This window comes from Tubulanus polymorphus, chromosome 2 (assembly GCF_964204645.1).
Source record: "Tubulanus polymorphus chromosome 2, tnTubPoly1.2, whole genome shotgun sequence".
NCBI lineage: Eukaryota > Metazoa > Nemertea > Palaeonemertea > Tubulaniformes > Tubulanidae > Tubulanus > Tubulanus polymorphus.
In genome coordinates, this window is record NC_134026.1 from 17,370,036 (window position 1) to 17,397,348 (window position 27,313).

The 27,313-nt window shown below is 38.6% G+C and overlaps 2 protein-coding genes across 5 annotated transcripts in view; both read right to left on the minus strand.

The window, feature by feature from the left end:
• The window catches only part of LOC141899606 (E3 ubiquitin-protein ligase RNF170-like), a 123,935-nt gene extending 114,499 nt beyond the window's left edge, over positions 1-9,436 (minus strand). For all 4 annotated transcript variants that reach the window (XM_074786015.1, XM_074786014.1, XM_074786017.1 and 1 more), the window contains exon 1: positions 9,279-9,436. The gene's annotated coding sequence lies outside the window, so the exon portion shown is untranslated. The remainder of the gene's footprint in view (positions 1-9,278) is intronic.
• Positions 9,437-12,070: 2,634 nt separating this feature from the next.
• Positions 12,071-12,946, minus strand: LOC141898978 (cysteinyl leukotriene receptor 1-like). Its single transcript, XM_074785127.1, has one exon. It carries the CDS (start codon positions 12,944-12,946, stop codon positions 12,071-12,073), a length of 876 nt encoding a protein of 291 aa, XP_074641228.1.
• Positions 12,947-27,313: the final 14,367 nt, after the last annotated feature.

The following is a 27,313-nucleotide window of genomic DNA, read 5'->3' on the forward strand; positions in this document are numbered from 1 at the left end:
ATGACACATTATAGAATCAGCTATTATCACAGAAAATCTGAGAACTTTCAACTCTAATATGGGTTACCCTAGGCCCATAACTAAGTCTTATTTCCATACATATTATCTGGAATAAACATACTGTTAAATAATCGTTGTCTATGTACCTATTTCGTCTTATCTTAGAAATTGTCTCATAAGCGGCTTTCACTTGGGACTTTTGGCTCACAAAGTATCATACTTGTCCGTTGCCAAATTTGCTTGAATACCACACTTTCAGGGTGTTTGCACATGATTCGGCACTTAGTGAGACAGCTTTAAAGTAATCTGATATTGAGAATGATATCAAGATGGTGCTTCCAAGCTATCATCATTGGTGTTGTATATATTCTAAACCCATTCTGAACCAAATCTCCTGCCTTGCGAACAGTAGTTTGACCTTTGGTGTACAACTAACTATCTAATGTCAGCAAAATACATTCATCATCATATAGGCCTATTGTTGATAGTTATGGTCTAACAATGTTAATACACATTTTCGTTCTTTTTAGTAGCTTCTTATGCTAAAAACAATTGAAAAATCGGCAATGTACGTGAATAAATTACTCCAATCATCCTGGTTGAGTGAAGCGTACATAGTAAGCGGCTTGCTAAGCGCCAAATCTGCGTTCAACCTATAGAAAATATACGGCCAGCTCAATACCGTACTGACATGGGCTTTCGGTGAGGAACGATTGTATTAATTTCATTTCACTGATAATAGGGCTTAGTTAAAACCTCGAAACGTTAGAAAAACAATCATCATCATTGTGGGTTCACTTATCAACTGATTGCACCAGCCTAACAGTCATACATTCGGGAGAGCATCATATTTCAGGCTATAGGCATTTAAAATTGCGTTTGGTAGCAATTGTCGGAACTATTCGTACTAGTACTCATGAAAACACTCAGTTTGGATTAGTGTTTTTGTGAGATAGAATAAGAAGGCAGAAATATCTTCTAAGAGTAATTCGTTAAAAAAATTGGTAAATAGGAGACAATTTTTTCTCAAAATATTGCCACTTTTTAATTAGATTTGTTCATTCTAACAAGCCTGAAGCTCCATCTCTCGTCTTAAAATTATACAAATTGCAAAGATACATATAATATGTGTTGTATTTTTCAATAAACACAGACAGTGGTCGGCAGGAACAAACACTTCAGATCAATTTGCTTTTTCCCAATGAATTACGCTGAACAGATTAAATTGACCTTTTTGGCTGAATGAGATTTATGTGCAATGCCTCGACAACTAAAAAATAATAATAATGGATTGTCAACCTAATGAACATAAATCCCCAATGATATGGCAAATGACTCAATACCTGAAACTGTTTACAATATTCAGTAAAAGATATCACAAACTATTAAAAAAAAGTTGATGGATGATATCAAATACATATATCAAATGCAAAATTGGTCAAAAATTCAGAGGAAATATCCAATTAAGGAAATTAAATATATGGTGAGTAGATTTCGGTATAACTACAAAACATTATGTGCAGACATTACACACTGTAAACTGTCCATGGCCCTCTGCAACTTTATCATGTCCATGAGACCTTCTGCAACTTTAGGTGATAATCCCTATGTAACTTTCAGTGAAAAGCTTTCTGGAACTTTCTCATCAAAAACTTTATCCTCCTATAGAGGACAGCACTTCCTGAAAATGTCCAAAGTCCATAGAGATCTGTCCATGCATTTTTGTCCAAGGGATTGTGCAACTTTCTGTGGAATCATTAATGTAATACAATTATTTTGACAGCGGAAAAGAATTTTTGGATAATTTTTTTGTCATTATGTCTTATTAATATGTTTTACAAGATACTATATCAACATTCTGGTGAAAATCAAAAACTTTATAACATAAAAACATCTTTCAAAACATACATTGTTTATAAAGTTGCACAAGGTATTAAAGTTACACAAGGGTTCATTCGTACAAACGGTATGACGGACGACGGACGAAAAGTGAACACAATAGCCCGCTTGGGACTAAAGTCCCAAGTGGGCTAAAAACACATCAGCTATATAGAAAACATTTGACGGACTTCATCTTTCGTTTTATCAGTGTGGGATTCTCTACCCATAGGGTTAGTAAGTCGGGTCATACTAAACACCGTCAGACACCGTCAGGAACCGTCAGACACCGTCATGAACTCCCGGGTTATACTAAACACCGTCAGGAAATAAAAAACAATGATTGTGAATTCTAAAATTGAATATTTGAATATTGAATATTTTATATTAAAATCAACACTAAATGAGCCCTACTGTGCAAATTGAATTTGGAAATAAATTTTTTTATATAACATGAGTTTTCCTTGGTAAACTCAACAATACGCTGTGTAAATTGAGCAAATTTTGTGAAATAAATCTTCTCGTAATATATCTCACATATTAAGAATATCGACACAGAAACCGCCAATTATGTTGGGCCCAATGTTACTTCATTGGGACGGTGAGTGTTCTAGTTATCAAAGATTTTTCAGTCATCTGCGAACCAAAATAGATGGTAGCTTCGATACAGAAATAGGGACAAAAGAACTTGTATTCGGGTCAGATGAAGAAAAAGCTATTCTCAAGGCAATCAAGCAATCGTTTCCCGAATCAACACAATCACTGTGCTACCGACACCTAGAACAAAATGTAAAACGACATTTACGCCACAAAGTCGGTGCAAATGATAAAATTTCAAATGAAATTGTATCTTGTATATTCGGAAACTCCAGGTTATTACAAAAAAGTGACGAATACGAATACAATCACTGCGTCTTCGAGTTGGAATCGAAATTTAAAACAATTGTGCCACTGTTCATGCCTTATTTCAAGAAGCTCGTCATACGTCTCAAACAATATGTTTTCGTTCCTACGCAGATAGAGAAACGTGTTCCTTTAAACTGGACTAATAATAATTGCGAAAGTATGAACAATCTCATAAAACTATCGACGAATTGGAAAATTTTGAAAATTCCTGATCTCATTGAGCGCCTGAAGAGTATAGTAGATCTGCAGTATGCAGATATTCGCCGAGCCTTACACGGTCAAGGAAACTACCAAGTTTCGCCTCGTTTGAGCAAACACGTCGTTTCGCACGTAGTATGGTGTAAAATATCAAAGGAAGAAAAGGATGCGATCACGAATACATTTTTCAGTGCAAAATCAAAAACAAAATCGATCGAAAAAGTTATCAAGTCCAGTGACGGAAAATTGAATATCCCGAAAACCGCAAAAGTAGCGAAGAAACCAGGGCAATTAAAGCGTTCAAGAGCGACGAGATCATTTACAATAAAAACTAGGGGTCCAGGGACACCATGCCCACGTGGGAAGTGGTTTCAAATGCTCAACAATCTAACAATTTCAACATTCAACGCCCCCTGGTGACCATTTACAAAAACCAATGACCTTGAAACTCACCACAATCATAGAACATGTCAGCAGCTACGATTTTGTAATTGATTGTGATAACAAAATATGCCTCGTTACCAATTTAATATGGAAATACTAAGTCATTCTACTATTCAATGCCCCCTGGTGACCATATTCAAAACCCAATGACCTCGAAACTCACCACAATCATAGAACATGTCATGACCTACAACTTTGCAATTGATCATGGTAACAAAATATGCCTAGGTACCAATATAATAAGGAAATACTAATTTATTCTACTATTCAACGCCCCCTGGTGACCATATAGAAAAACTTATGTCCTTAAAACTCGCAACAATCATAGATGATGTCATGAGCTACAACTTTCCAATTGATTGTGGTTACAAAATATGCATAGGTACGAATATAATAAAGAAATGCTAAGATATTGTATTATTCAACGCCCCCTGGTGGCCATATACGAAATCCAATTACCTTGAAACTCACCACAATCATAGAACACGTTATGAGCTACAACTTTCTAATTGATTGTGGTAGCAAAATACGCTTAGGTATCAATATAATGTGGAAAAACTTTTTCCCACTTACGAATGAGTACTGGTGACACCAAGATGGCTACCAATTGCGTCATAATTGGATGATGAAAAATACCTGTCTCAGGTATAAAACATCCCTTTCCAAAGAATACCCATCACAAAATGTAATGAGAAATGGCAAACCAGTAGGAAGCTACAGGACTCAGAATTCGGGCCAAAATTAACATTTTTGGGCACTAAAAAGGTCATAGGACGGCCATCTTGAGTCCGACCGACCCATTTTTTGTTACGTTGATGGGCCCTGGGGGGATTCATATATATCCGAAAGCTCAAGGTAATTGATCAAAGCGTCTTCAAAATTTCCCTCAAAAAGTTCAAAAATGTGTAAAAAGTGCTGATTTTGGCGAAAAACAATGGCTGCCAGTCGGCCATCTTGATTCTGACAGGGCCAGTTTTTGGGCTGAAGATGTGTCTAGGGTAGATACATGTGTAACACAAATATCAAGACATTACCTTGAAGCGTCTTCAAAACTTCCCAAAATAACTAGATTCCGTCTACGGACGGACGAACGCACGGACGACGGACGAAAAGTGAATGCAATAGCCCGCTGGGACTAAAGTCCCAAGTGGGCTAAAAACATAACTTGACACATACATTCTTATTGTCATATCAATTTTCATGGATATTTGTATCAACTAGTATATATAAATTTAATTTTCTAGTTAATTTTTCATTTGTTTATTTTGTATAAAATGTTATATTTGTATCAATGTATAATTATTCTAAAATAAGATCGATTACTTTGCCTCGATTTCAATGTACTTTACAGTTCGAAAAAAGTTGAATAAATTGCGTTTCCTATTCATGTAAATATAAATTTTGTCAGTCATTTACCTTGTATAAATTTTTCAGTTTCTTTTTTTCATTAGATTATTTTGCCTTTTAAAAGTTGAATAAATGGGCCGGAATAAATTGTTTACCAGGGATTGCGTTTCCTATTCATGTAAATATCAATTTTGTCAGTCATTTACCCTGTGTACCCGGTAGTGTATGTGTATATTGTTATTTTTAATTTTGCCTTTATTTTAATTTCGGCGTACTCTTAATGTATAAGCTTGAGTTGATTTCTCAAATTGTGAATAAACAACATTTTAGTATTTTCAAGAGTCGTTTCAAATTTGCTTTCCTTTTCTGCCTTCAAGATTTACTCTTCATGACGGTGTCTGACGGCTCCTGGCGGTGTCTGACGGTTTCTGGCGGTTCCTGACGGTGTCTGACGGCTCCTGACGGTGTTTAGTATGACCGAGTAAGTCTTCTAGACTGAACCAATTACCGCCAGCAGCAAGGCAGCACAAAAAATGTTTTATCTAACCGTCAATCATTACGTTGTATCTAGTTTTAAAAGTCGGATTGGATCGTCCTTCTATCTCAATAGCAAATTCATATTTTGCATTTATTTAGCTTGATCAAACCATAGATTCTAAAACGAATGATTAAATAGGCTAATATGTCCGTATTTCAACTGACAAAATAGGCTTTGGATATTTCAAACATGATATGTGCAAAAAATCGCTAAGATAAATCGTGAACTCTAACCAACTGTAATCATATAGTCACCTGCACTACTGTAGGCAAGCACACTTTACACTGAACAGCTGGATGCTCATAACACCAACTGTTTATTTTGATAAGCGCGCGTAGTAACATCACGCAGAGCATCCAAACTTAAAAGGTCCAAAACTATATCTGAAATTTATCTTAGGCCCATCAGCGAAAATCTGATCCTGTAAGACATACACACGACCAATATATTTTATTTGGTACCAAAAACTTGTTCATGCATAGCGCACAGACCGCACCAACCCGTGACAAAGTTTCGCCATTTGTCTCTTATAGTTAGTATAGGTTCTAACTATGATCACATCAATGCACAGACATCTGCTTTACATCAACTTATAGAATAGACTATTCACGTTAACATATTCAATTTTCAGGAAGCTTCAGGTTTTAGTATCAGAAAAATTTAATTTTGAATTAAATTTTTAATATCGCGCAATGATGTATTCGTGTATTGAAATGACGTGTATTCTAACTATGAACAAATCAATGCACAGATATCTGCTATATGTCGACTTGAAGAATAGTCTCCTTATTAATAAACTTAAATTTCAAGAAGCCGCAGGCATTGCGCTAAGCAAAACGTAAAATTCGCGTATGCATAGTTATAAGATCGTACGGATTAACGAAACAACTGCGATATTCAGAAAATATAGAATGTTGTGCGCATTTGAAGCCCTCGTTCATCAAAATCGGTGAATATTTCGCGTCGAACTCAACGTTTGAAATTTCGAAATCGACGAAAACCGACATCATAGCATTTTCGGTCCAGGTGATTTCTGCCCTAATTGCGCGTTCGAAGACATATAATTCACGAACTATTCATTGGAAGTTAACGGGATTAGTTTTGTTACAAGCAGGGAGCTATTGGCTATCATATCATGCCTGGATTACCAAAATCGGATGAGAAATAACGAAATACTAAGCAACTGAAGTTGAGTAGTTTGTGAGCGTCGTTAGCCCCCTTGTTATTTTATATATACTATATACATCGGATTAACAGATTATCGTTTTTACATTACCTACAACTCTGATACGAGCCCCTGTGATCACGATTGATAGAACACTATATCCGTGTTGACGCGATGTAGAGAGAATCCCACAATTATAACGAAAAAGTCCGAAAATGAAACTTTGAGATAGTAGTTTATTTCAACGTTTCGACTATATCCTAATAGTCATCTTAACCCTTTCAGTGCTGACTAATTAATACCCTATAGTGCTGGAGAAAATTCGAAAATTCTAAAAAATTCCACCCTAGTGTGTTGAACAATGGGAATACCACTATAGTGCGTCTACACCGCAGTGCGGTGTACCGTTAGTTACTAATATTTCACTATGTTTGACACTTGCTGCCATTTTTCAATAGAGATAATTACAAATTACTAATTACATCAATACACCGCTGTGCGGTGTACTAGCAAAATCCATCACTGATTTATACACCGCACTGCGGTGTAGACGCACTGAAAGGGTTAAGGAATCAATTCCCTGTGATTTTATATAGAGTGTCACGACCGTCTGATAATAATGATCCTTAACGACCAATTTTTATCGGTACTTTATAGCGGATAAAAAAACAAGGCGCTATTGCACTTTCGTACCCCCCTCCCAAAAATTTTTATTTCTGTATATTATTAATCAGGGAGGTCTGTAGAGTCAAAATAAATTACTTTTGACCAAAAATAATAATTTTTTCCAAGCCAAAATTCTGATAATTTGGGGCCGATTTCTCCGATTCAAACCGACGGGTCGGCCATGTTTCCGCACTAATTACCCCCTAAAAACATCTGAATAAATATATCTCAATAAATTTAATTGAATTGACAAAATTTCGTTTTTGGGCATATAACTTTTCTTCATCAGAACATCTTTAAATCAATAGCTAAGTTAGTCAGTAACCTGTCTGTGGTTTAGTTTCACGATCGGATATTTTCACAAACCACAGTCAGGAATGGGAAGGTCATTTTTCAATGAAATCTTCGTCAGCCAATTTGACTGACGAGTAATTTGCCTGGCATTTCATTGTCTCTTAAGATATCCGTCTAATTTTTGCTGTAATCGACGCACAACAGATTTGTAGTTTGTCTGATACCTACAACACCTCACCTGACGATCTTAATCCATGTGCAAATCGGCCGTAAAGTGAGAGTAAATTTCCGTCCAGTCAACAGCTGCCATTTTGGAAACTACTGGAGGTGCTGGCACCTGTGGACTGAGGCCAGGACAACAGCACAAACTCACGAAGCGAAACGACGAAATTGAAAAAAATTAAGAAATCAACACTTATTCACATTTTTCTCTTACCAGAATTTATTATTTCATTATTTATTATAGAAAACACAAAGATTTGAAATATAAGTTGGAACACCATCAAAAATAAAAATTGTCGTTTCGTCTGGAAAGTTTTATATAAATCCTTGTAGGTCCCCTTGTCTTATCATGTCACATGTGCAATACAGAGAAAAGGCGGCCAATGGCGAAATTTGTGGAGAAATTAATTAATTTCTCAAAATAATGATGATTAATCACTCGAAACATACATAAAATTGGATTATTTCGAAAGGTACCTGTGTTAGTTTGTGAATTAAGCCATTAATTGTGGACTGAAGTGAATAGAAAGTATATTTTTGAAGTGTTACTTTTTTCAACCGTGTTTTGGTCCTTGTCATCCCTAACGTTGGTATAAGCCTAGTTAGTTACCTAATCGTTGGTGGTAAGCTTTTTATAATCGGATGGGCTTATACCAACGTTAGGGATGACAAGGGCCAAAACACGGTTGAAAAAAGTTGTGCTGTTGTCCTGGCCTCAGTCCACAGGTGCCAGCACCTCCAGTAATTTTCAAAATGGCAGCTGTTGACTCGACGGAAATTTACTCTCACTTTACGGCCGATTTGCACATGGATTAAGATCGTCAGGTGAGGTGTTATAGGTATCAGACAAACTAGGAATCTGTTGTGCGTCGATTACAACAAAAATTAGACGGATATCTTAAGAGACAATGAAACGCCAGGCAAATTACTCGTCAGTCAAATTGGCTGACGAAGATTTCATACTAAAATGACCTTCCCATTCCTGACTGTGGTTTGTGAAAATATCCGATCGTGAAACTAAACCACAGACAGGTTACTGACTAGTATTAGCCCATCCGATTATAAAAAGCTTACCACCAACGATTAGGTAACTAACTATAGCTAAGTATGAAAATAATGCAAACATACGCGTCATTTTCAGAGATGGTTATGTTTGAAAACATGGTTTTTGCAAAGTTTTAATGTCATGACATTTCCGTGGAGGGTTAGAAACTTTGACTGACATCCAATATGGCGTTGTTGACGTCACGAATCGGCGAATTTACACGCGATTTAGGGCCCAAAATAACATGATTGTAACCCAGAAAAACTAAGTTTTTTGGGCCAAAAGTTACTGATTTTGAATCCTTAGACCTCCCTGATAATAAATATGCTGAAATAAAAATTTTTGGGAGGGGGGTACGAAAGTGCAATAGCACCTAAACAATATAAACACAAGGTATTTCCGTGATATTTTGAATTTTTCGCAGTTCATATTTAGCGCCATTCTCGCGAGATTATCAACAACCCGGAAATAGAGTCCAAGCCAATCGCCAAACCCCTGTGGTTTTGACCAACAAATGCGAGGACGTTTTGACAAGAAGAGGTTTTGACCCAACACCCATAGAGCCTATTACTTACACAAGTAGGGTCCAAGTCAGTTGGCGTCACTTGGGATTAGGCCATAATAAACAAGTTGAAAGCATATGTTTCGTTCATCGCCAGTTTCGTTACTTCGACGATCAACAACTCACGTCAGACTGGTTGCCGGTATCTACTGCAATATTAGACTGGTTGCCGGTCCCTACCTTCGGTTAGACTGTGAATGCAGGTGGCAAAGAATATTACAGGCGATCAGAGTACCGTAATATGCGCATAAATTGCTACTAGACTGGTCCGCCTGTCCAAATCTGCACCACCTGCCATTCGCAGTCTAACTGAAGGTAGAGTTCGGCAACCAGTATAAGATTGCTATCGAGATTCATAGACGGACGCCGGGCGCTCAGGCGCCCGGAGGACGTCCCTTTGGTTAACGCGTATATGTGGATACTACGAAGTGTCTTTTTAACCGAATCTGACTTACTGACAAAGTCAGAAAAAAGTGACGTCAGAGTACGTCCGGTTTGAAGTTCATGGGGAAATCGGAAGTAGAATTACGTCACGCTAAAATCCGGCAGCCCATTAACTAAAATAAGGCAATTTATGGATCGGGTTATTTCAGAATTTATTTATTTCATGAAATTTCGTACAAGATTTGGTCGATGAAAAGTTTAACAATGAACCGCGTTGATCGAACGAGTTCGAAAATAGCTGAAATTCTCTAGCAACCGGAGCGAATTCATAATAAACAAACCACCGCGCCGGCGCCCGCCGGTTCAGCCATCGCACTAGGTTCGAATCCCGGAGAATTACGCTCTCGCGCGCGCGTGCGACAGTCAACCCCAGCCGCAGCGCTGAAATATGTAATCATTTATCAAATTTAATGACCCTACAACTGCGATGAGTCGCGTTGTCGTACGATTTGCTTAAAATGTCACGGCGGCGGATCGGCACGGTCTCGCTCCGAGGAGCAGCGACATCGCGGTCGGCAAAAACATTAGTCTCCGCCCCTTCTTTCACCGAATAAGGAATTCGGTACCGCTGGCCATAGATTCCCGGTACTCGACATTCCCCGAGAAATAGAAACAAATAAATATTTTTCGCGAGATATCAATTTTTGTATTGACATTTGAATTTTACTGCTGATAATTTATATGATTTTTTTTTCTGGCAGAAAAAAATTATGCGATTGAAGGTGTCTTTCATTTTTTCTCGTCTTCCTTTACTTTTCAAATGGAGCTAATTTCTAAATTTACACCAGGTCAAATTGTTCGATCTTGCAAAGCGTGTCAGTTTCACCATAATGTCGGTTTTTACATTTCGGGTTTTACAAAGTTGTTTAAACCATAAAAAAATCCTGATACAATCTAAATCGAAATAGTAATCTTTTTAGCAGTGGTAAACCGACCTACCCCTGGTAGCCAAAGACCAGTTTATATTTAGTTCAGAAATTGGTCAAGTTTTGTTCATAGAAAATTGAATTTCATTTTATCTACAGATCAAATGAACAGGTTCGTCATAATTTTCCTAATCGAAATATAAACCAAAATTTTTAATAACCAGAAATTAATCGAACCTTAAAGTTGAAGTTTCATCTTCTTTCCCCCACCACTTAACTATATTGCATTAGTTTTCATTTTTCCAAGCTTAACTATAAGAATTGATTTAATTTCTTCGATAATTTAATGCTCGGGGTCCAAATCTACAGAACAATTTCAATATCGAAATAAAATTGATAGACTTTAAGAGTTAGTAAGAGTTTCTTTCCAGTTTCATTGACAACAATTAATTTTCTCGGTGTTCCTTAAGTCACTGACACTATTTTGAGTGTTTTTTGTTACACTCCATACGTGATCGAGGTTGCTTCGAATCGTTATGATTTCTTAATCTTAGTATTAAAAATTCAATGAAGCTGCAGTGACGAAGCGTCCGTCACTTAGATTTCATCTACTACATATTAAACAATGAACCCTACCCTTACCGTTGACCCTCTTGATACCCTTCTGATCTTCAGACCTAGTTTCATCGGTTCAAAAAGCCGCCATTTTGTGTACGAGTCGGTTAGAGGATCTAACATTTACCCCTTTGAAGCATTCCTTTTGGGATTTGGCGAATAATCGTTTAGCGAAAAATCATAAAACATTTCAATGGATATCGTTTACTTAACATGTACTTAGTGTTTAAATAAAGGTAGATTTATTGGTAAATGATATTTGTCTTCCTTGCAACATTCTTATATTCTAGTGCTCCCGTTTTAAGAAGTTGCAAAAACCCCTAATTGAACGCTAAAAAGTATGGTGGCTGATTCGGGCCCTAGAAAACTTTTCTGCACGGCTAGAGCAACGATTAAAACATTTTCACATTGGCCCGTTTTTTGGGTTTTCTCGCGCGAGAATTCAAAACTTTTGGTTTTCTCGCACGAGAATTCAAAAAGTTTGGTTTTCTCGCACGAGAATTCAAAAAGTTTGGTTTTCTCGCGCGAGAAAACAAAAAAATGGGCCATTGTAATAAACTTTTATCCAGCTTCTAGCCAGTCAGAAAAATTGTTCAAACCAAAATGTTTAGTTGATCCTAAATTGGGAGTAATCCGGACTCTAATCTGGCGACTAAAGTGTTAAATTCGTAAGTTTATATAGATGGTGGATGAGAATCTAGGATATTTTCAAACGTCAACCATATTAGTTGTTAGAGATACATTTCACGCGTCATGGAAGACCAAATGATTAAGTGTTTTACTTATTGTGATTATTTGGAAATAACTGATTCTATTTATTCTTTTTGTTAAATTTGATTGCTTGTGTATGGCGGGGGGGTTATTGAAAGGAATGCGGATTTTACTGTTGTTTTGTAGCGATGCAGGCCCTGCAGACGAGTTTACGAGCCTCTTCCTGATAGAAATCTAAACACGCGATATAAACGACGAAATTCAAACAGAAATTCAAATCCTGAATATTCGTCGCAAAGAGAGCGTAGTAAAGAACGTGGTAACTCGGTCCACTTACGCCGTATTGAGTGTACATGAGAATCCGAATCCAGAATATACTCCACAAAACACAAGCAGGTGTCACCGTAACCAAAAACAAAACCGATACCGAAATCAAATTGATGAGAAATCGATAAGATTCATCGTCTGAATGCCCGCCATGTTTTCGTATGGCCTCACTTCTGGTAGCTAGACGAGTTTTGATCAAAGTCGAGGCGATCACCACGTTCGATACGATCACAACGAAACACGGTATCTCGAACGTGGTGATCAATTCGACTACGATCACTATAATCGTGCCGCCCCCGGGCAGACGATCGAAAATAAAATCGCAACTAGTGCCTTCTTCGTTCAGTTCGTACCCGAATACAAACGGTGATCGACCGATCATAGCTATGATTATGATGGAACAAAGGGTAATTTTCCGCCTGCGAGATGTGATCAATCGTTCGCGTTTCAGCGGAAAATGAATCGCGACGCATTTCTCTACGTTGTATAACATCAAAGTCCACGTCGATGTGGCAGACGAAATGTACAAAAGATACCGAAATATTTTACACACGGCCATGTGAGTGGCCAAAAAGTCGAAGAATACTTTCGCGTCCGTGTATTCGTACAAGGCGTTATTCATCCAACTATCGGCCAGACCGTTCGTGATTAGATTCACCAGATCGCTGGCCGCCAAAAACGTCAAATACTGCGACGTTGATTTATCGCGTCTTTTCATTCGCGGGAAAATGATCAAAAGATAAAATGTTGCCTCCGATACCCATGAAAACGAAAAACGGGAACAGACAGGCTCGGTAGAAATTCATGAAGCGTTTTAAATTATCGGGCGGCGTCAGCGCGATCCGACCATCGTCAGTGGTCGTGTTAATGACGGCAGTTGTGAAATTATAATCCAACATCTCTTATCGTTCAGAAAGTTGTTTATTCGTTCACGACTTCGATGAGAAAAGGATTCACTGGAAACCTACGTCTGCAATATTCAATATTATGGGCAGAACTGTCAGCTCCGGGTATTGGAAGTCTTGCGGAAAGTTCTCTTCGTGACGTTCATGACAAATGATCAGGTCCAATTTCATTAAGATACACACGAAGACAGTGTCCCGTGCAGTGTATAAGCTAAGGTATTAGTATCAAACGCGACTCGTCGAAATTTCATCGTTTTTTTCCATGAAACCTAAAAAGCTCACGCATGTCACGCGCTAACCACACGGTCGTTCTCTCGTAATTTAGTTATTTTTTGTTTTTGCAGATCTTAAATTACAAACTATAAACTTCGTGTGATTCAGGTGTTTTTGAAAGGGAACGTTCGTTTGGGAATATCGGAATTGTAAATCCGATGCCAATTTCGCATAGCACGCATAGTCACGAAGGTTCGGCTCAAGTCCATTATAGCATTAAATAGTTCCAGCGTGCAGAGACTTATCACATTGGACAGGTATTTGGAATTAATCCGCCATTATTGGACTGATTGAAATCTTACGACATTACGCCATAGGGACGTGCGAACATACCGACATACCGACAAACCGACGAACCGACAAGCCGACGAACCGACATACCGACAAACCGATGAACCGACATACCGACAAACCGACGAACCGACATACCGACGAGCCGACAAATCCGTGCGTGGATTACACTTAAATATATAAAGCGACTGGAAGCAAGGGGCTGCGTGCTTGCGTGGATTACCCTTATATAAAGTGGCTGGGATCGAGGAGCTGGGTATGTACCTGGATTACCCTTGTATTAATTGGCTGGGATCGAGGGGCTGTGTGGTGCATAGATTACCCTTATATAAAGAGGCTGGGATCGAGGGGCTGGGTATATGCGTGGATTACCCGCCGATTACCCTCATATAAAGTGGCTAGGATCGAGGCGCTGCGTGGTTGCGTGGATTACCCTTATATAATGTGGCTGGGATTGAGGGGCTGTGTGTTTGCGTGGATTACCCTTATACAAAGTGGCTGGGATTGAGGGGCTGGGTGTTTGCGTGGATTACCCTCATATAAAGTGGCTAAGGATCGAGGGGCTGCGTGGTTGCGTGGATTTCCCTTATATAATGTGGCTAGGATCGAGGGAGAGGGTTTTTCCGTGGATTACCCGCGGCTGGATCGAGGGACTGCGAGTATGTCGGTTTGTCGGTATGTCGGTTCGTCGGTTCGTCGGTATGTCGGTTCGTCGGTTTGTCTTGAAAAGTACGCAGCCAAATTGCTCCTTTTCTAAAAATGTATCTTTGAGCAGGGAACTATTCCACGCTATACTAGACTTGAACCCTGATGGAGGCACAACGCGATCAATGTAAGTTTGAAGTATGAAGGAAAAACAGGACCGGCGGATATAGCGTTACTTTCCGAACACTGCCCAGTACTACCCCAGCCTATCTGCGGTTGGATGTGCAAATGAACGTTCATTCGATCGTTTCCGATTGCCGACCCGAGAAGCTCCTTTAAGTTAATCGCGCGTATGAGGCAAATTCAAATTTTCTATATTTCTCCATTTCTCCAAACCGTCCTTCTCAAAAAGTGTAGTTTACATCCGGGACACATGGGCATTGGCTAAATCGCGGCGACGAAAATGACGGTCACGGACGGACTTTCGTCGAAACTTGCGGGCCGCGTCGCGCGGGTAGTTTAGATACGTGAATGAAGGATAACAAAACGATTTTGTGTAATTTTCAGAATATTTACAAAGAATATTCACGAAATATTGTCAAAGAAATGTCATTTTTAGTTCGTATTTCTCCGTAGAAACCGATTGGAAGACTGGATTCGAATCCCACAAAAAGCACAGATCCCTTAGCAACGGGTCGAATTTTTTTAGAATAACAAGAGCGCCGGTTTCACAGCATCACTAAGGGTCGAGTCCCGGAGAATAACGCGCGCGCGCCGTCCGCGTGTTACAAATTGACCGTCCCGCTCCACACAAGTACTGAATAATTAACTCAGAATTTTGCCAATCCCTGGGAGTAAAGTGCCGTGCGTTTTTTAACATATCGTATCTTTATGTGTTTTTTACTCCCGTTTTTCAAACGTTATTCCCCTTTTCCGTTTCAAGTAAAATTCGCTTTAATCCGTACCGTATTTAAAATACCGTTGTTCCATTAATTCCGTACCCATGCAACCCGTTGTAATACTTAGGAACAAATCTTTAGTGTAAAACATATAAAACTATTGAAGCCATGAGATTTAATGTAGAAATCTGACATTTTTAAACTACAGAAAAATTTATTTTCGTATAATCGATAAAACCATAGGCTCTCAATACGTAATCAACATTCCCAAACTCCCACGTTGTTTTTCGCAAAAAATGATTTTTTTCTTTTTTAATCTTCAAATTTCTTGTATAAAACATATAAAACTGTTAAAGCCGTTCGTAGAACATATCTGACGATACAGGAAGATTTATTGTCGTAAAACAAACAAGGCTTTCAATTTGTAATCAACACTCCCAAAGCATGTTTTTTTTCGCAAAAATGAATTCCTTTTATACATGTATTTGATCACGGTGAATCTTCGCTCGCTTCGACATTTTGGGTGATTTTCTTTGGCCACGGCCCACGCCGAACACAGGTGCCCCCGCAAAACCTATTTTTTTACAATGCAGAATTCTATATAAGTTGCCGAAAGGGCACTCACCTCTGTTTATTCATTAAAACTTAAGACTGGCTGTGCGCTTCACCAAGTTTCGACTTTGACATATTATTTTGGGTGATTTTCTTTGGTCACGCCACCGGGTGCCTTAATCGCTAAATCGCGGCGACGAAAATGACGGTCACGGACGGACTTTCGTCGAAACTTGCGTCGCGCGGGTAGTTTAAATACGTGAATGAAGGATAACAAAACGATTTTGTGTAATTTTCAGAATATTTACAAAGAATATTCACGAAATATTGTCGAAGAAATGTCATTTTTAGTTCGTATTTCTCCGTAGAAACCGATTGGAAGACTGGATTCGAATCCCACAAAAAACACAGTCCCTTAGCAACAGGTCGAATTTTTTTAGAATAACAAGAGCGCCGGTTTCACAGCATCACTAAAGGTCGAGTCCCGGAGAATAACTTAGTATCTTTATGTGTTTTTTACTCCCTTTTTTCAAACGCTATCCCCTTTTACGTTTCGCCTAAAATTCGCTATAAACCGTATTTAATATACCGTTGTTCCATTAATTTGTTCTCGTGTAATCGCTAAAACAATAGGCTCTCAATATGTAATCAACATTCCCAAACTTCCACGTTGTTTTTCGCAGAAAATGATTTTTTTTTCTTTTTTAATCACGGGTCCCTTAATTCGCTCGAGTCATATGTTGGGTGATTATTTTTTTTTGGTCACGCCACCGGGTGCCTTCCTTCAGCAAAACCTACATTCTTTACAACGTAGAACTTGGAAACAAATTTCTTGTGTAAAACATAACTGTTAAAGCCGTTCGTAGAAGATATCTGACGATACAGAAAGATTTATTCTCGTATGAAAGATAAAACAAACAAGGCTTTCAATTTGTAATCAACACTCTCAAAGCATGTTTTTTCGCAAAAAGGAATTCCCTTTCTATACATGTATTTGATCACGGCGAATCTTCGCTCGAAAAGATCTTCGACACTTTGGGTGATTTTCTTTGGCCACGGACCACACTGAACACGTGCCCCCGCAAAACCTATGTTTTTTTTACGACGTAGAATTCTATTTAAGTTGCCGAAAGGGCACTCGCCTCTATCTAAATCAATAAAACTCTGGCTGTGCGCTTCGCCAAGTTTCGACTTTGACATATTATTCTGAAAATTACACAAAATCATTTTGTTATCCTTGATTCACGTATTTAAACTACCCGCGCGTCGCGGCCCGCAAGTTTCGACGAAAGTCCGTCCGTGACCGCCGTCATTTTCGTTGCCGCGATTTAGCCAATGCCCATGTGTCCCGGATGTAAACTACACTTTTTGAAAAGGACGGTATGGAGAAATATAGAAAATTTGAATTTGCCTCATAGTCATACGCGCGATTAAGTTAAGGAGCTTTTTACGTGGTAGCTCTTGTATGTAGCTGGATCCATATATCCAACATATTGTTGACCCAGGTTGCGCTTCTTGGAAGTAAGTCATATGTTATGAACTGTAGAATTATTTCGATGACGCTTCCCCCAGTGCGATATATGAACCAGTTAGGCAGAAACCCGTTATCGCTGCTATGCAGCTATATTTGAATATCATCTTTATACTCCCGTTGTTACTCGGTGTTTTGAGCTGATTTTACTCAGCATGGCATATGGAAAGTTTAGATGATTTCCAATTAAAAACTGTCAATTCAGAATACAGATTGTGGACAATTTTGAATTGAAAATTCAGAATTTCAAAACCCAGATCTCAAAGTTCTTACCGACAAGGGTAGGTTAGAACCTAGCAATGGCGCCATTGTTGGACACGTGACCTATTAGTAAAAGAATCGTGTCGGTGACATTGTTAACTAATCAGCGGGCGTCAGGGATTAAAAGCCTAAGGCATGAAATCCTTCAAGTCGGGTAATTCTTCTTGGAATACGATTGTGTAAGCGCACAACCCAGACTCATAAAACTTTGGAACGCGATAAATCAGGGAAAATATGAGCGCTTCACCGGGACGTATGCTTTTTGCAACGTAATCGAGTCCCAACATAAGAATTCGCGACATGTTTTCACAGCGACATATCTAAATGTGACGACGAAATGCAGATGTATTTGCGACAACATATATAAATGTATTTACAACTGTATCTTTTGTGACAACGTACTTTCACTTCCCGGCGTAATGATGAATTTTGTCTCGTCGCAAAATGCATCATTACGTCGGGATATATGTTGTCGCAAATTCTTATGTCGGGATGCGATTACGTTGCAAAAAAACATATACGTACGTACGTGGTCGGTGCAGCCTCATATTTTTTCATTTATCGCGTTCCATGTAGAACTTCATTACAAATCTATAGATATTGTGATGTGAGCGTCTGCGATCTGAAGGGACATGGGGTCCGCCTTGGGTGCTAGGCATGGGTGCATATCCACATGCGCAATGAGGATATTTTCCGACATGTCAAATTTTCAGATCTCGGGAAAGTACCCACTGCGCATGACTGACATCGTGATACTACCGGGGGTACATTCGTGAACATTCAAGGTGCCTTCTTAGCCGAAACTAATAAAGATTTATATGCTGTGGAAATACCCTCAGTGCAAACAACAGTGCAGTTCTAAGCCGAGCATGATTGTGACCATACAGATCTCACAAGTTTCCCCACTAGATGAATCTAATTCATACCGCCATGCATATGCCCCACAATTCCCGCTTATCTTTTAGCGTCGTTATAGTAAGACCTGTGCGGTAAAATGGCCTGTTTCACACCCTGTAGCTGCGGTGGTTAAACTGTGGCCCACAAAGAAATATAATTTTCTACAACTTCATAATATTCTTTGACCATATATGAATGTTCTTTGGTAACATGCTTTGAATTGCTTCGCTTTTCAAACCGAGATGGCGAGACAATGTTGAATAACGGGACATTGCTGTTATGGATTCCGATAGATGGCGAGTGTACTCTCGGGTCTATCAATAGCGTTCGTACCTACAATTTATATACGATACTTTTATTATTATTTTAGTAAACTGAAACGGCGGACCGGTATCTAAAACAGCCATAGGACCAAATCTTTTTGACTGGTAGTCTGATGCGTTCTCAGTTTTCAAATTTGATGAACGAACCTTATACAACTGATCATTGTGATAACGTATCGGGATTTTGACTATCGTCGTCTCCAGCTTCGTTTCTCTCGTGATGAGGTTGTGTTAAAATTCGAATGAGTTGTCCAAGTCTGGCTATCCATCTGGCTATTCAGGCAGGGCATATATCAGGGTTTCCATATGTATCCAAATTTTGCAAAATCTTGACCCAATTTACACTGATTTCGAAGGGCGAGGGGAGATCGTCCGCTGCCCCCGAACCCCCAGTCGCACGGGCCTGTGCCCCTAAAAGTTTTAGAAGAATGCCCTCTTGCGAATATTGTTGTATTATCCATTAGAACTGCCCTTTTTCGAAATTCTCTGCTATTATGGTTCGTACGTATTTCATGTTGATTTCGCATTACGGAAATATCTAATATCATTCGTGTGTAGTTGTAGACTCACCTGTGGTGAAAATATGTGGAGCCATAATTGAAAATAATGAACCGTGTAATACAATACTAAATTCACTGTGCGACTTCTCTAATTCTATTCATCGAATGACAAATGTAATGTGATTCATGACTGAAGTTGTTTAGACTAATATTTACCGCGGCCACATTTTAATTGTTCGTGTATGGTTGAATTATGTCGTCTCGTAAAAAAATATGATGTACGCCGAACTGCGAGAATATATATATATATGTCCATATGCCAGCTCTTCTGAGACTAGGATCATATGTCATAGATCATCTAGATCTACGTTGATGCGGGTATCATTTTAAGTCAATAAACCTGGAATCGGCAGCGTTAATCATGACCAGGATGACGCAGTGATCTCAGGTATTCAGAACGATTAGTTGTAAAATTAGTGGGTCATAGGTCTAATTTCACCATTATTTATAGTTCCTAAAACTTCCAATAGAGTTACTGTACAGCTGTGCGTATACGCGTGCGGGTGTGTGCGGGTCCAGTAATTGTATATATTCGCACCCGATTAGATGATTATGATATAGGCATTTAGCACATTCGAGAATCAAAAGAACAGCGAATTTCTAAACAAATATCAATTGCAAGAATTGATACGCGATAGATTGTCAATCTCATGTCTGTAACCAGATGAAGTTCTGATCTACAAAAGGGCACAGCAAAAGGAGCACAATTCTTAAAGAAATATCTTCATCACTCATAATGGATAAAGTTTCATCCGGAATATGTTTTGGAGAGTTTGGGTGGATTTCTTGGAATTATGGCGGCCAATAAAACTGTTTCCTTCCTCATATAACTACTGATGTCACAAGCTATCCCTTCCAATAAAATGATAAAAATCTGTGAAGGTGGAATTTTGAAGACCAAGCAAAATCTTAAAAATTTGTTGGAAGAATATGATGTAAAATAGGAATGAATTACAATGTTTTCGGGCTTATCCTTTCGGGTTGATGATTGTCAACGTAAAGCGGTCTCTCTTGGCGGGATTTTTCTTGTATAAGTGCCTCTAGTTAGAATTAATCGATTGCACTTTAAAATCATTGGCGGTGTTGATTATTTTTTACGTTCAGCTGCTGCTGCAAGCTTTGTGGATGGATGAATCATAAAAGATACAATAGACAGTTTCAACCTCTTGAAGGGCGCGTTGAATCCCGACCGCATTTTCTGTATTGCAGCTGCAGTCGTTGTCACATGCCCGGTGTTGCATATAGAAAAAGGCAATTTCAGAAATATAAGCAGCGGGTCTGAATCATTGCAGGAATCTAGGAAAAGAGGAACGTACCCAGAAAGAGTTAAACATTCCGGGCTTCTGATAGAAACAACGCACATGACATGTATCACAAGAAAGTGTCAATCCTATGGATGAACATATCCTAGTCATAGTATATAGAAACTAGTGTATCTGCTTATATTATCATGTTTGTAATATAGACTGCTATAAATTCTATCATTTTCTTTCATCTCCTGATATGTACACTATACATGTTCTCTTCTTTTTGACACTTAATTTGTGTTCTCCTCTTTATTGTAAAAAGCCAATACTGTCATTTATATATCGCGGTGCAATAAAGATTGAATTTAATTTAATTGAATTTAAGGAACCCATCAAAAGTTTTAGTGGATCCGGACTTCCTTGCAATATCCCTTCACCCACTCGCGCACGCGTTGTGTTCATCTTCGGCTAGGCTCCATTGAAGGCTCCACTGAACCCCGCCGAAATAAAAAGTATTCTGCTCAGCTCATGTTTCAAATAAATCAAACAGCAATATTATAACATTATGGCTATACTTCATTCATATTTATTATTTTCATTTTGTATCAATTTGTTCATTGAGGGTGATCAGAGGCCAGGGATAGACCTCCCGAAATATAACCAAAAAAGTTTAAGAACCCCGTTAAACTCTCAGATTTATATCAAGTAGTGTTAGTTCTTTTTCTCATTTCCCTAGTGTAATCAACAGAAGAGAGTACCGACGAGGGGGTAGAACAACGATTTACTCCTGGTGCTGCTGACGCCGATCGTTGCTTGGTCGAATGTGCTTGAGGCAACTTCTTCAGATTTAAAGTCGTGCTCAAGCTCATGGGATTAACCTCAGGGATACGACCTGGTCTAGTGTTGTCTGTAAATCCATAACGTTCGTACAAATCCTGTCTAGCACGCTCCATATCTGACATTACTTTTATGTGTTTTGTAAGCATCGCCCAACCTTTGAAGTTGTCATTACTACGACGTTCGAGTTTAAGTTCTTGTATATTACGCCTGATTGAAGACCACCCTCGTTTAGACGTAGATGCATTTCCTTTCACTTTTTGGGGACTGACTGGCCTGTTGGCAATCTGTACATCGGTTATGCATTCCAACTGATCTTCGAAAAATAATTCTTCAGTAGCTTTCAGCTCACTACTGTGAACGGTGTCACGAAGAAAGGTTACCTGAGACTTCTTCTGTTTGCATTCTCGTGGTGCTAAGCACATTCCTTTTTCCACCATATCGCTTAAAACCTGTCTATAAGCCTCGCTGGTCTTTTCACGAAGAACCGGGTCTGATGCTGAGTTGGCCAGCATCATGGCTCTGTGAAATGGAGAATCGAATTCCGTATCAAGAGAAAATGTGTCCGTTAGGGTGGAAGTTCCCACTCCCGCTACTGTTGTATTCTCCCAGTCCGAAATCTTTCTCGCGTAATCTACGGGATTTGTGGTTGTTGTCACGGCATTAACATTGACATCATCACATCCTGATATTGACTTACGTGGGGTTATACTATTCGATCGCTTACTTCGCTTTTTATTAAATGTTTTTATCCATCGTTTTCGTAAAATTGTTGAGCTCTCGAATGTTGCATGGTCGTCTTTAATCCGGACAACTGAGCTGTCTTTGTTGGGGATGGTAATTTCACATGCTGCAGTTGTTGATTGTTTGAGTGCTGAGCGACCAACTCGGCTGTTGTTATGCCTTCTCGCAGTAACCAATGTCTCAGGCATCCTAACGCGTGGTCGCTTGATTCAAGTTAATTCCATACCTTATTGCAAACTTCTGCTTATTTTCGGCACAACGACTACTAATGACAAAACGGCTTTCTGTTCGCTCAAGTGGTTCGTGCTTGCCATGCTCCAGTTGATCCGTTTACATACCATTTACACGTTATTCTTGCTTTAGTGTGGTATGCATTGTAGGTCTACTATTTGTTATCAGCCTAAAACGTTCTGACATAGACTTAGGTGCTGTTATTAATTCTTGGACCAGGTTCTCTTAAAACGTAGGGAAAAAGTTACTTAAAACGAACATTCATCCAGTGTTCCAATATATAGTAACGATAAACTGCTGTCTTAAGTTTGAATGTAATGTAGAAAAAATACAGGATGACTCGTATTTTACCGTCGTGCCGTGTTATGGAAAGCCTGTTGACATTTACAGTCAACATTTAAATTATTACACTTACATTTCCTACGTTTATCCCCCAACGTATATCCCCGTAAGCGTATTTCTTTCATGAGGTATAATTCTTTCACAATCTCGTAAGTTCATGTGTTATTCATTGACAAACATCCGTAAGCGATATTCCATATGCGTTATTTCATTCATCACGTGGTAACATCTAGTCATAGTCGTCGATATTAATACGTTCTAGTGCGGTACTAGTTGTTTTATTCATCTGTAACAACAACGTCATCCGCACGATGACAGGAAGCGTTTCAGGTTTCTACGGGCGACCGAACTGATGTTTCAATTTGTTTACTGTCTAGCTAAACGTACAGCATTGCGAACAATTGCCATGTTGAAGGAGTGAAATATTCATAGTATCGCGACATAAGTGTATTCTGCAGTTTATGAATAATATGAAATACTGACTGTATTTGAAAGATTGGCAGTGAGCGTCTGTTAGACATAAAACAGATGAATATTTCTGGGATGAATATTTCTGAAGATACGTACCTAGAAATGTGTATTGGTGTTACGAAATTCCAACCACTACTGGCGAGCAAAAACCTTATGATTGCTTAAGAATGATGTATAACAATTGTATTTTAACCACAATATCGTTGTATTATTCTAGCCTTTAGACCGCCTGGATTTTCTTCGCACTTAAGCGAGAGACCAAAGCGTCGTGTGGTCTGTTGGATTTTGTTGTTCTTAATCTAAAATAAAGTTTGCTTTCAGTTTGGTAATGGGAATACAAAATAATGCCTAGAACTTTGAGAAATTTACGTCGATCCATAATGATTGAAAATTGCGAAATGAAAATTGCTGAAATCGAATTAATTCAATCGAAGTATTTTAGAAATACGTTACATAAACGAAAAGTTCATGATCGTAATGAGTGTTAGAATAAAGTATGAGTGTATAATATCAACTTCGGGCACTTTTTAACTCGGACAAGTACAGAGAACGCTTGCCCTTTGTATCAAAGAAGCAAAAAGAACTGGTATCTCACTACCCCACTAAATTCGTCACCGGTTGTTTTCTTCTTGTTAAGGATGTACGTAGACGTATTTCTTTAAAGTGCTATTGTAGTCTGTACCAATGTATGTACCTGCATAATTTCCTGCAAAAATATTTTTGGGTTTGGCCATCCTTTTGGCTACGTTGTAATATGCATTGCATGAGAGAATTAATTGTCTATGCTCAATTATTTTTTCGTTAAATATGGACCAGCAAACAAACATTTAAACTTTGAATCTTTGCAAGTATATGTGAGTGAAAGTTTAAGGGCCATGGTTCCAAAGTTCTGGTAAAAGTTTTGACTCGTCAATTAACATAATATAAAAAAACATCAATTTAACATGTTTCTTGTTCATGGGATGACTTGCCCTCTGTCGGCAATCAACCTTCACGATATTTTATTGCGTTGCCCTTGCGTGTACTAACTATACACGTTTTCAAATAAATCTTCATGAGCATATGGCGTTTAGATTTAAAGATATGAACCAGTGAGGTCCCGTGCCACCAGCTATCCCGCTAGATGGCGTCTGTGTCGATTGGACAGCTCGATCAAAATACATATCGTTATTTCTGATAAATTTCAAACAGCAGGCCGGATACTTGCCCTTTCGCAGGAACACGTAGTTGCAAAAATATATAATGTTGAAATATACGTAGCCATCACGCCGTTTCGAATGGGATTCAAAATGATGAGTGTCTAAAACTTAGATTATACCGTATTTTTAATGTTTCAGATCTTTTGGAAGAACTGTTACATCAATGATAACTACCCTGCGTTGGTTCCAAAAATGGTTTATTATTATATTACGATTATCAAAACGTATCATTCTTTTTGTGTCTTTATACATTCATAATTTCAACATGATATATCTTCTTTGTTCATTCTTGGCACAAGCTGGAGACAGTGTACGTATGTTTAACTTGAGTGAGCATCGAATTGATAGTGGATGTCAACAACAATTTGATATCTGTTACTTGGTTGGCAAACTGACTGCCACCTCTCCATTTTTATGTGAATTTTAAATTACCGCCTTCTTTCTATATGGACCTTCTATCCCCTCTCGATATTTGCTAGGACGTACCCATCTATCCAATCAGGATAGAGGATTTCTGGATTCTTTAAAGTGTGGAATGGCCAGGGGACAAAACCGTTTTGATCTTATTGGTCATTGTCGACTTGCCCATGAAATAAAATTGTTCATTATCCAGAAATCCTAAAGCTTTTTTAAAGCTTCCGAAAATTCGAGGGGATTGCAATAAACAGTTTGTGCACTACGCATTTTATATTGGCGCTTCAAAATAACAGCTACACCAGTTACTGATGTGACATTCAATTTGTAATTGAATATATTTCGTGACTGTTATTCTTTGATTGGATGTACCTAAGTTCTTATGTGTATTTCATAAAATAACTCTATATTGACAATTTGATCACATTTGCATGAGGACTCGAGTACCTATGTTAGTAATTGATGCCTAATTTGCTGAACTACTAGCAGGCACTGTATTAATGTGCATCTCTGATTACTAGAACCCTTGTGCTCACAGCTGCGTCGTAGTTGAGCAGATCGGCTGCGCTCGGATGCCACTGGCGGGATACGGTAGGCCCGAAGGATATGGCTAACTAGCGCCTTTGCGTCGTAAGCCGGGTTATGTCTGGTGGATATGATGATAATATACCGTATGCCGTTAGCTCCGGCTGTTACTGATAACGTTCAATCCTTAACTTTATCATCCAATCTATTTACGATGTTTTTGTAAGGCCAAAAAAAGATGCCTTGTTTCTCATCACACTTTTGTTTTTTACCATGACGAGGGCGGGCGGTTTTTATTTTTATGTACTTTTTTTTTAAAGTAGAAATAAAAAGAACTGTTTGAATTTTTTTTGGAGATGCGGGAGGTGTCTTTTTATTTTTATTATATCAATAAAAATATCCCTCTGACATATTTTCTTCAGATGCGGGAGGTAGTTTTTTATTTTTATTTTACTGGAAAATCACTGCTTAATCCTGAAAATGATTGGTGAATCCTGAAAATCCATTGCAACACCTCAACCGGCCAACGCATTTTCAAAAAGTTCCATCACTGTTGACTCTGGAGATACTTGTAGAATTGGCCAACGTAGTATTGGCTTCTTTTGGAATATTATTTGAACAGATAGCAACATCTTGGACGCTATTAGCACCACATTTTACCAAGAGAAATCGCTTCGAAATAAGAATCACGCCAGAAATCAAGCTCCACAGCGACCTTGGCATTTGACATTTAGGCCTACGGTAACCGACTCCGTTGATACGCGTTCGAGTCACCAGTGTGGTGCCGATGATATTTATACGATCAACTTTTCTCGATACGTTCATAGAGAAATAAAATGATAAAAAGATGACGATATGCGTATCATATCAATGCGGGCGGGCGGATTTAATTTTTATAAAAACTTTATTTTCATCGCTAATTTGCCGATGATTTTTCCGATGCGGGCGGGATTTCAAAATCATGAGAAACAAGACATCTTTTTTTGGCCTAACGGATGTAGTGCTCGGAAGATTATGTCGCGTAAGCGTTTCAACGAGTTCGGTGACTTTCTAAAGGCCGACCAAAAAGATCATTAGCATACGTAAGATAAATATGCAACCATTTTATGTGTAAATCCTCTTTGAAAAACTTTATGACTGATCAATTTAAATATACTGCACAATTAAACTCCTGTTTGAATAGAGGATAGATAAACACTGAATCACCTATGCCTGGGCGCCAGCGTGACACACATGGACGTCATGTCGTTGAGTGCAGCCCTTAGAAAATTACCAGAAAAGAAAAATATTCCAATACGACAGTTTTTATTGTGATTGGTGGATATCTGCAGGTACGTATATCTCTCTTTAGAATTAATATCGGTACCGAATTTAGAGAAGTCTCGACTGTAGACCGAATGTTGAGGTGTATTGATAACTTGCTCCAATAAATATCGTTTGTGCCCTCGACTCAGCAGCAACATTACATAGACGATGAATCAAATATGAATAGCTGATTTCATTTGGAAGCCTGAAAAAACAATCGTCGTCCAAAACAGCTCGGTGAATTTCCACTATTTCGCAGTATTGTGACACAACGTTCGACTATCACAGTACCACATGTTACATTCGCAATTAAATGAAGTAACGTACGTTTAGACCAACCATCGTGACGGCAGATGTGTGTGTCAAATCATAAGGGTACAGAGAGGGTATTGAACAAAATTTTGATTACTTTCAGCATGCATGACATGGATTGGATGCATATTTGGTGGGTCCAGTTATATATATGGATTCGGAAACCCAAAAAGTCAGTTCGAAGTTGATTGTAAATGAATTATATATTTTGACTACGTAAACTCAGTGTTCATTGTGCCACCTGGTGGGATAGCTGGCGTTCCCATGAATGAATAGGGGCCTCTTTTTCGATAATGGAACACCAGAAAATGCCGTTGATAA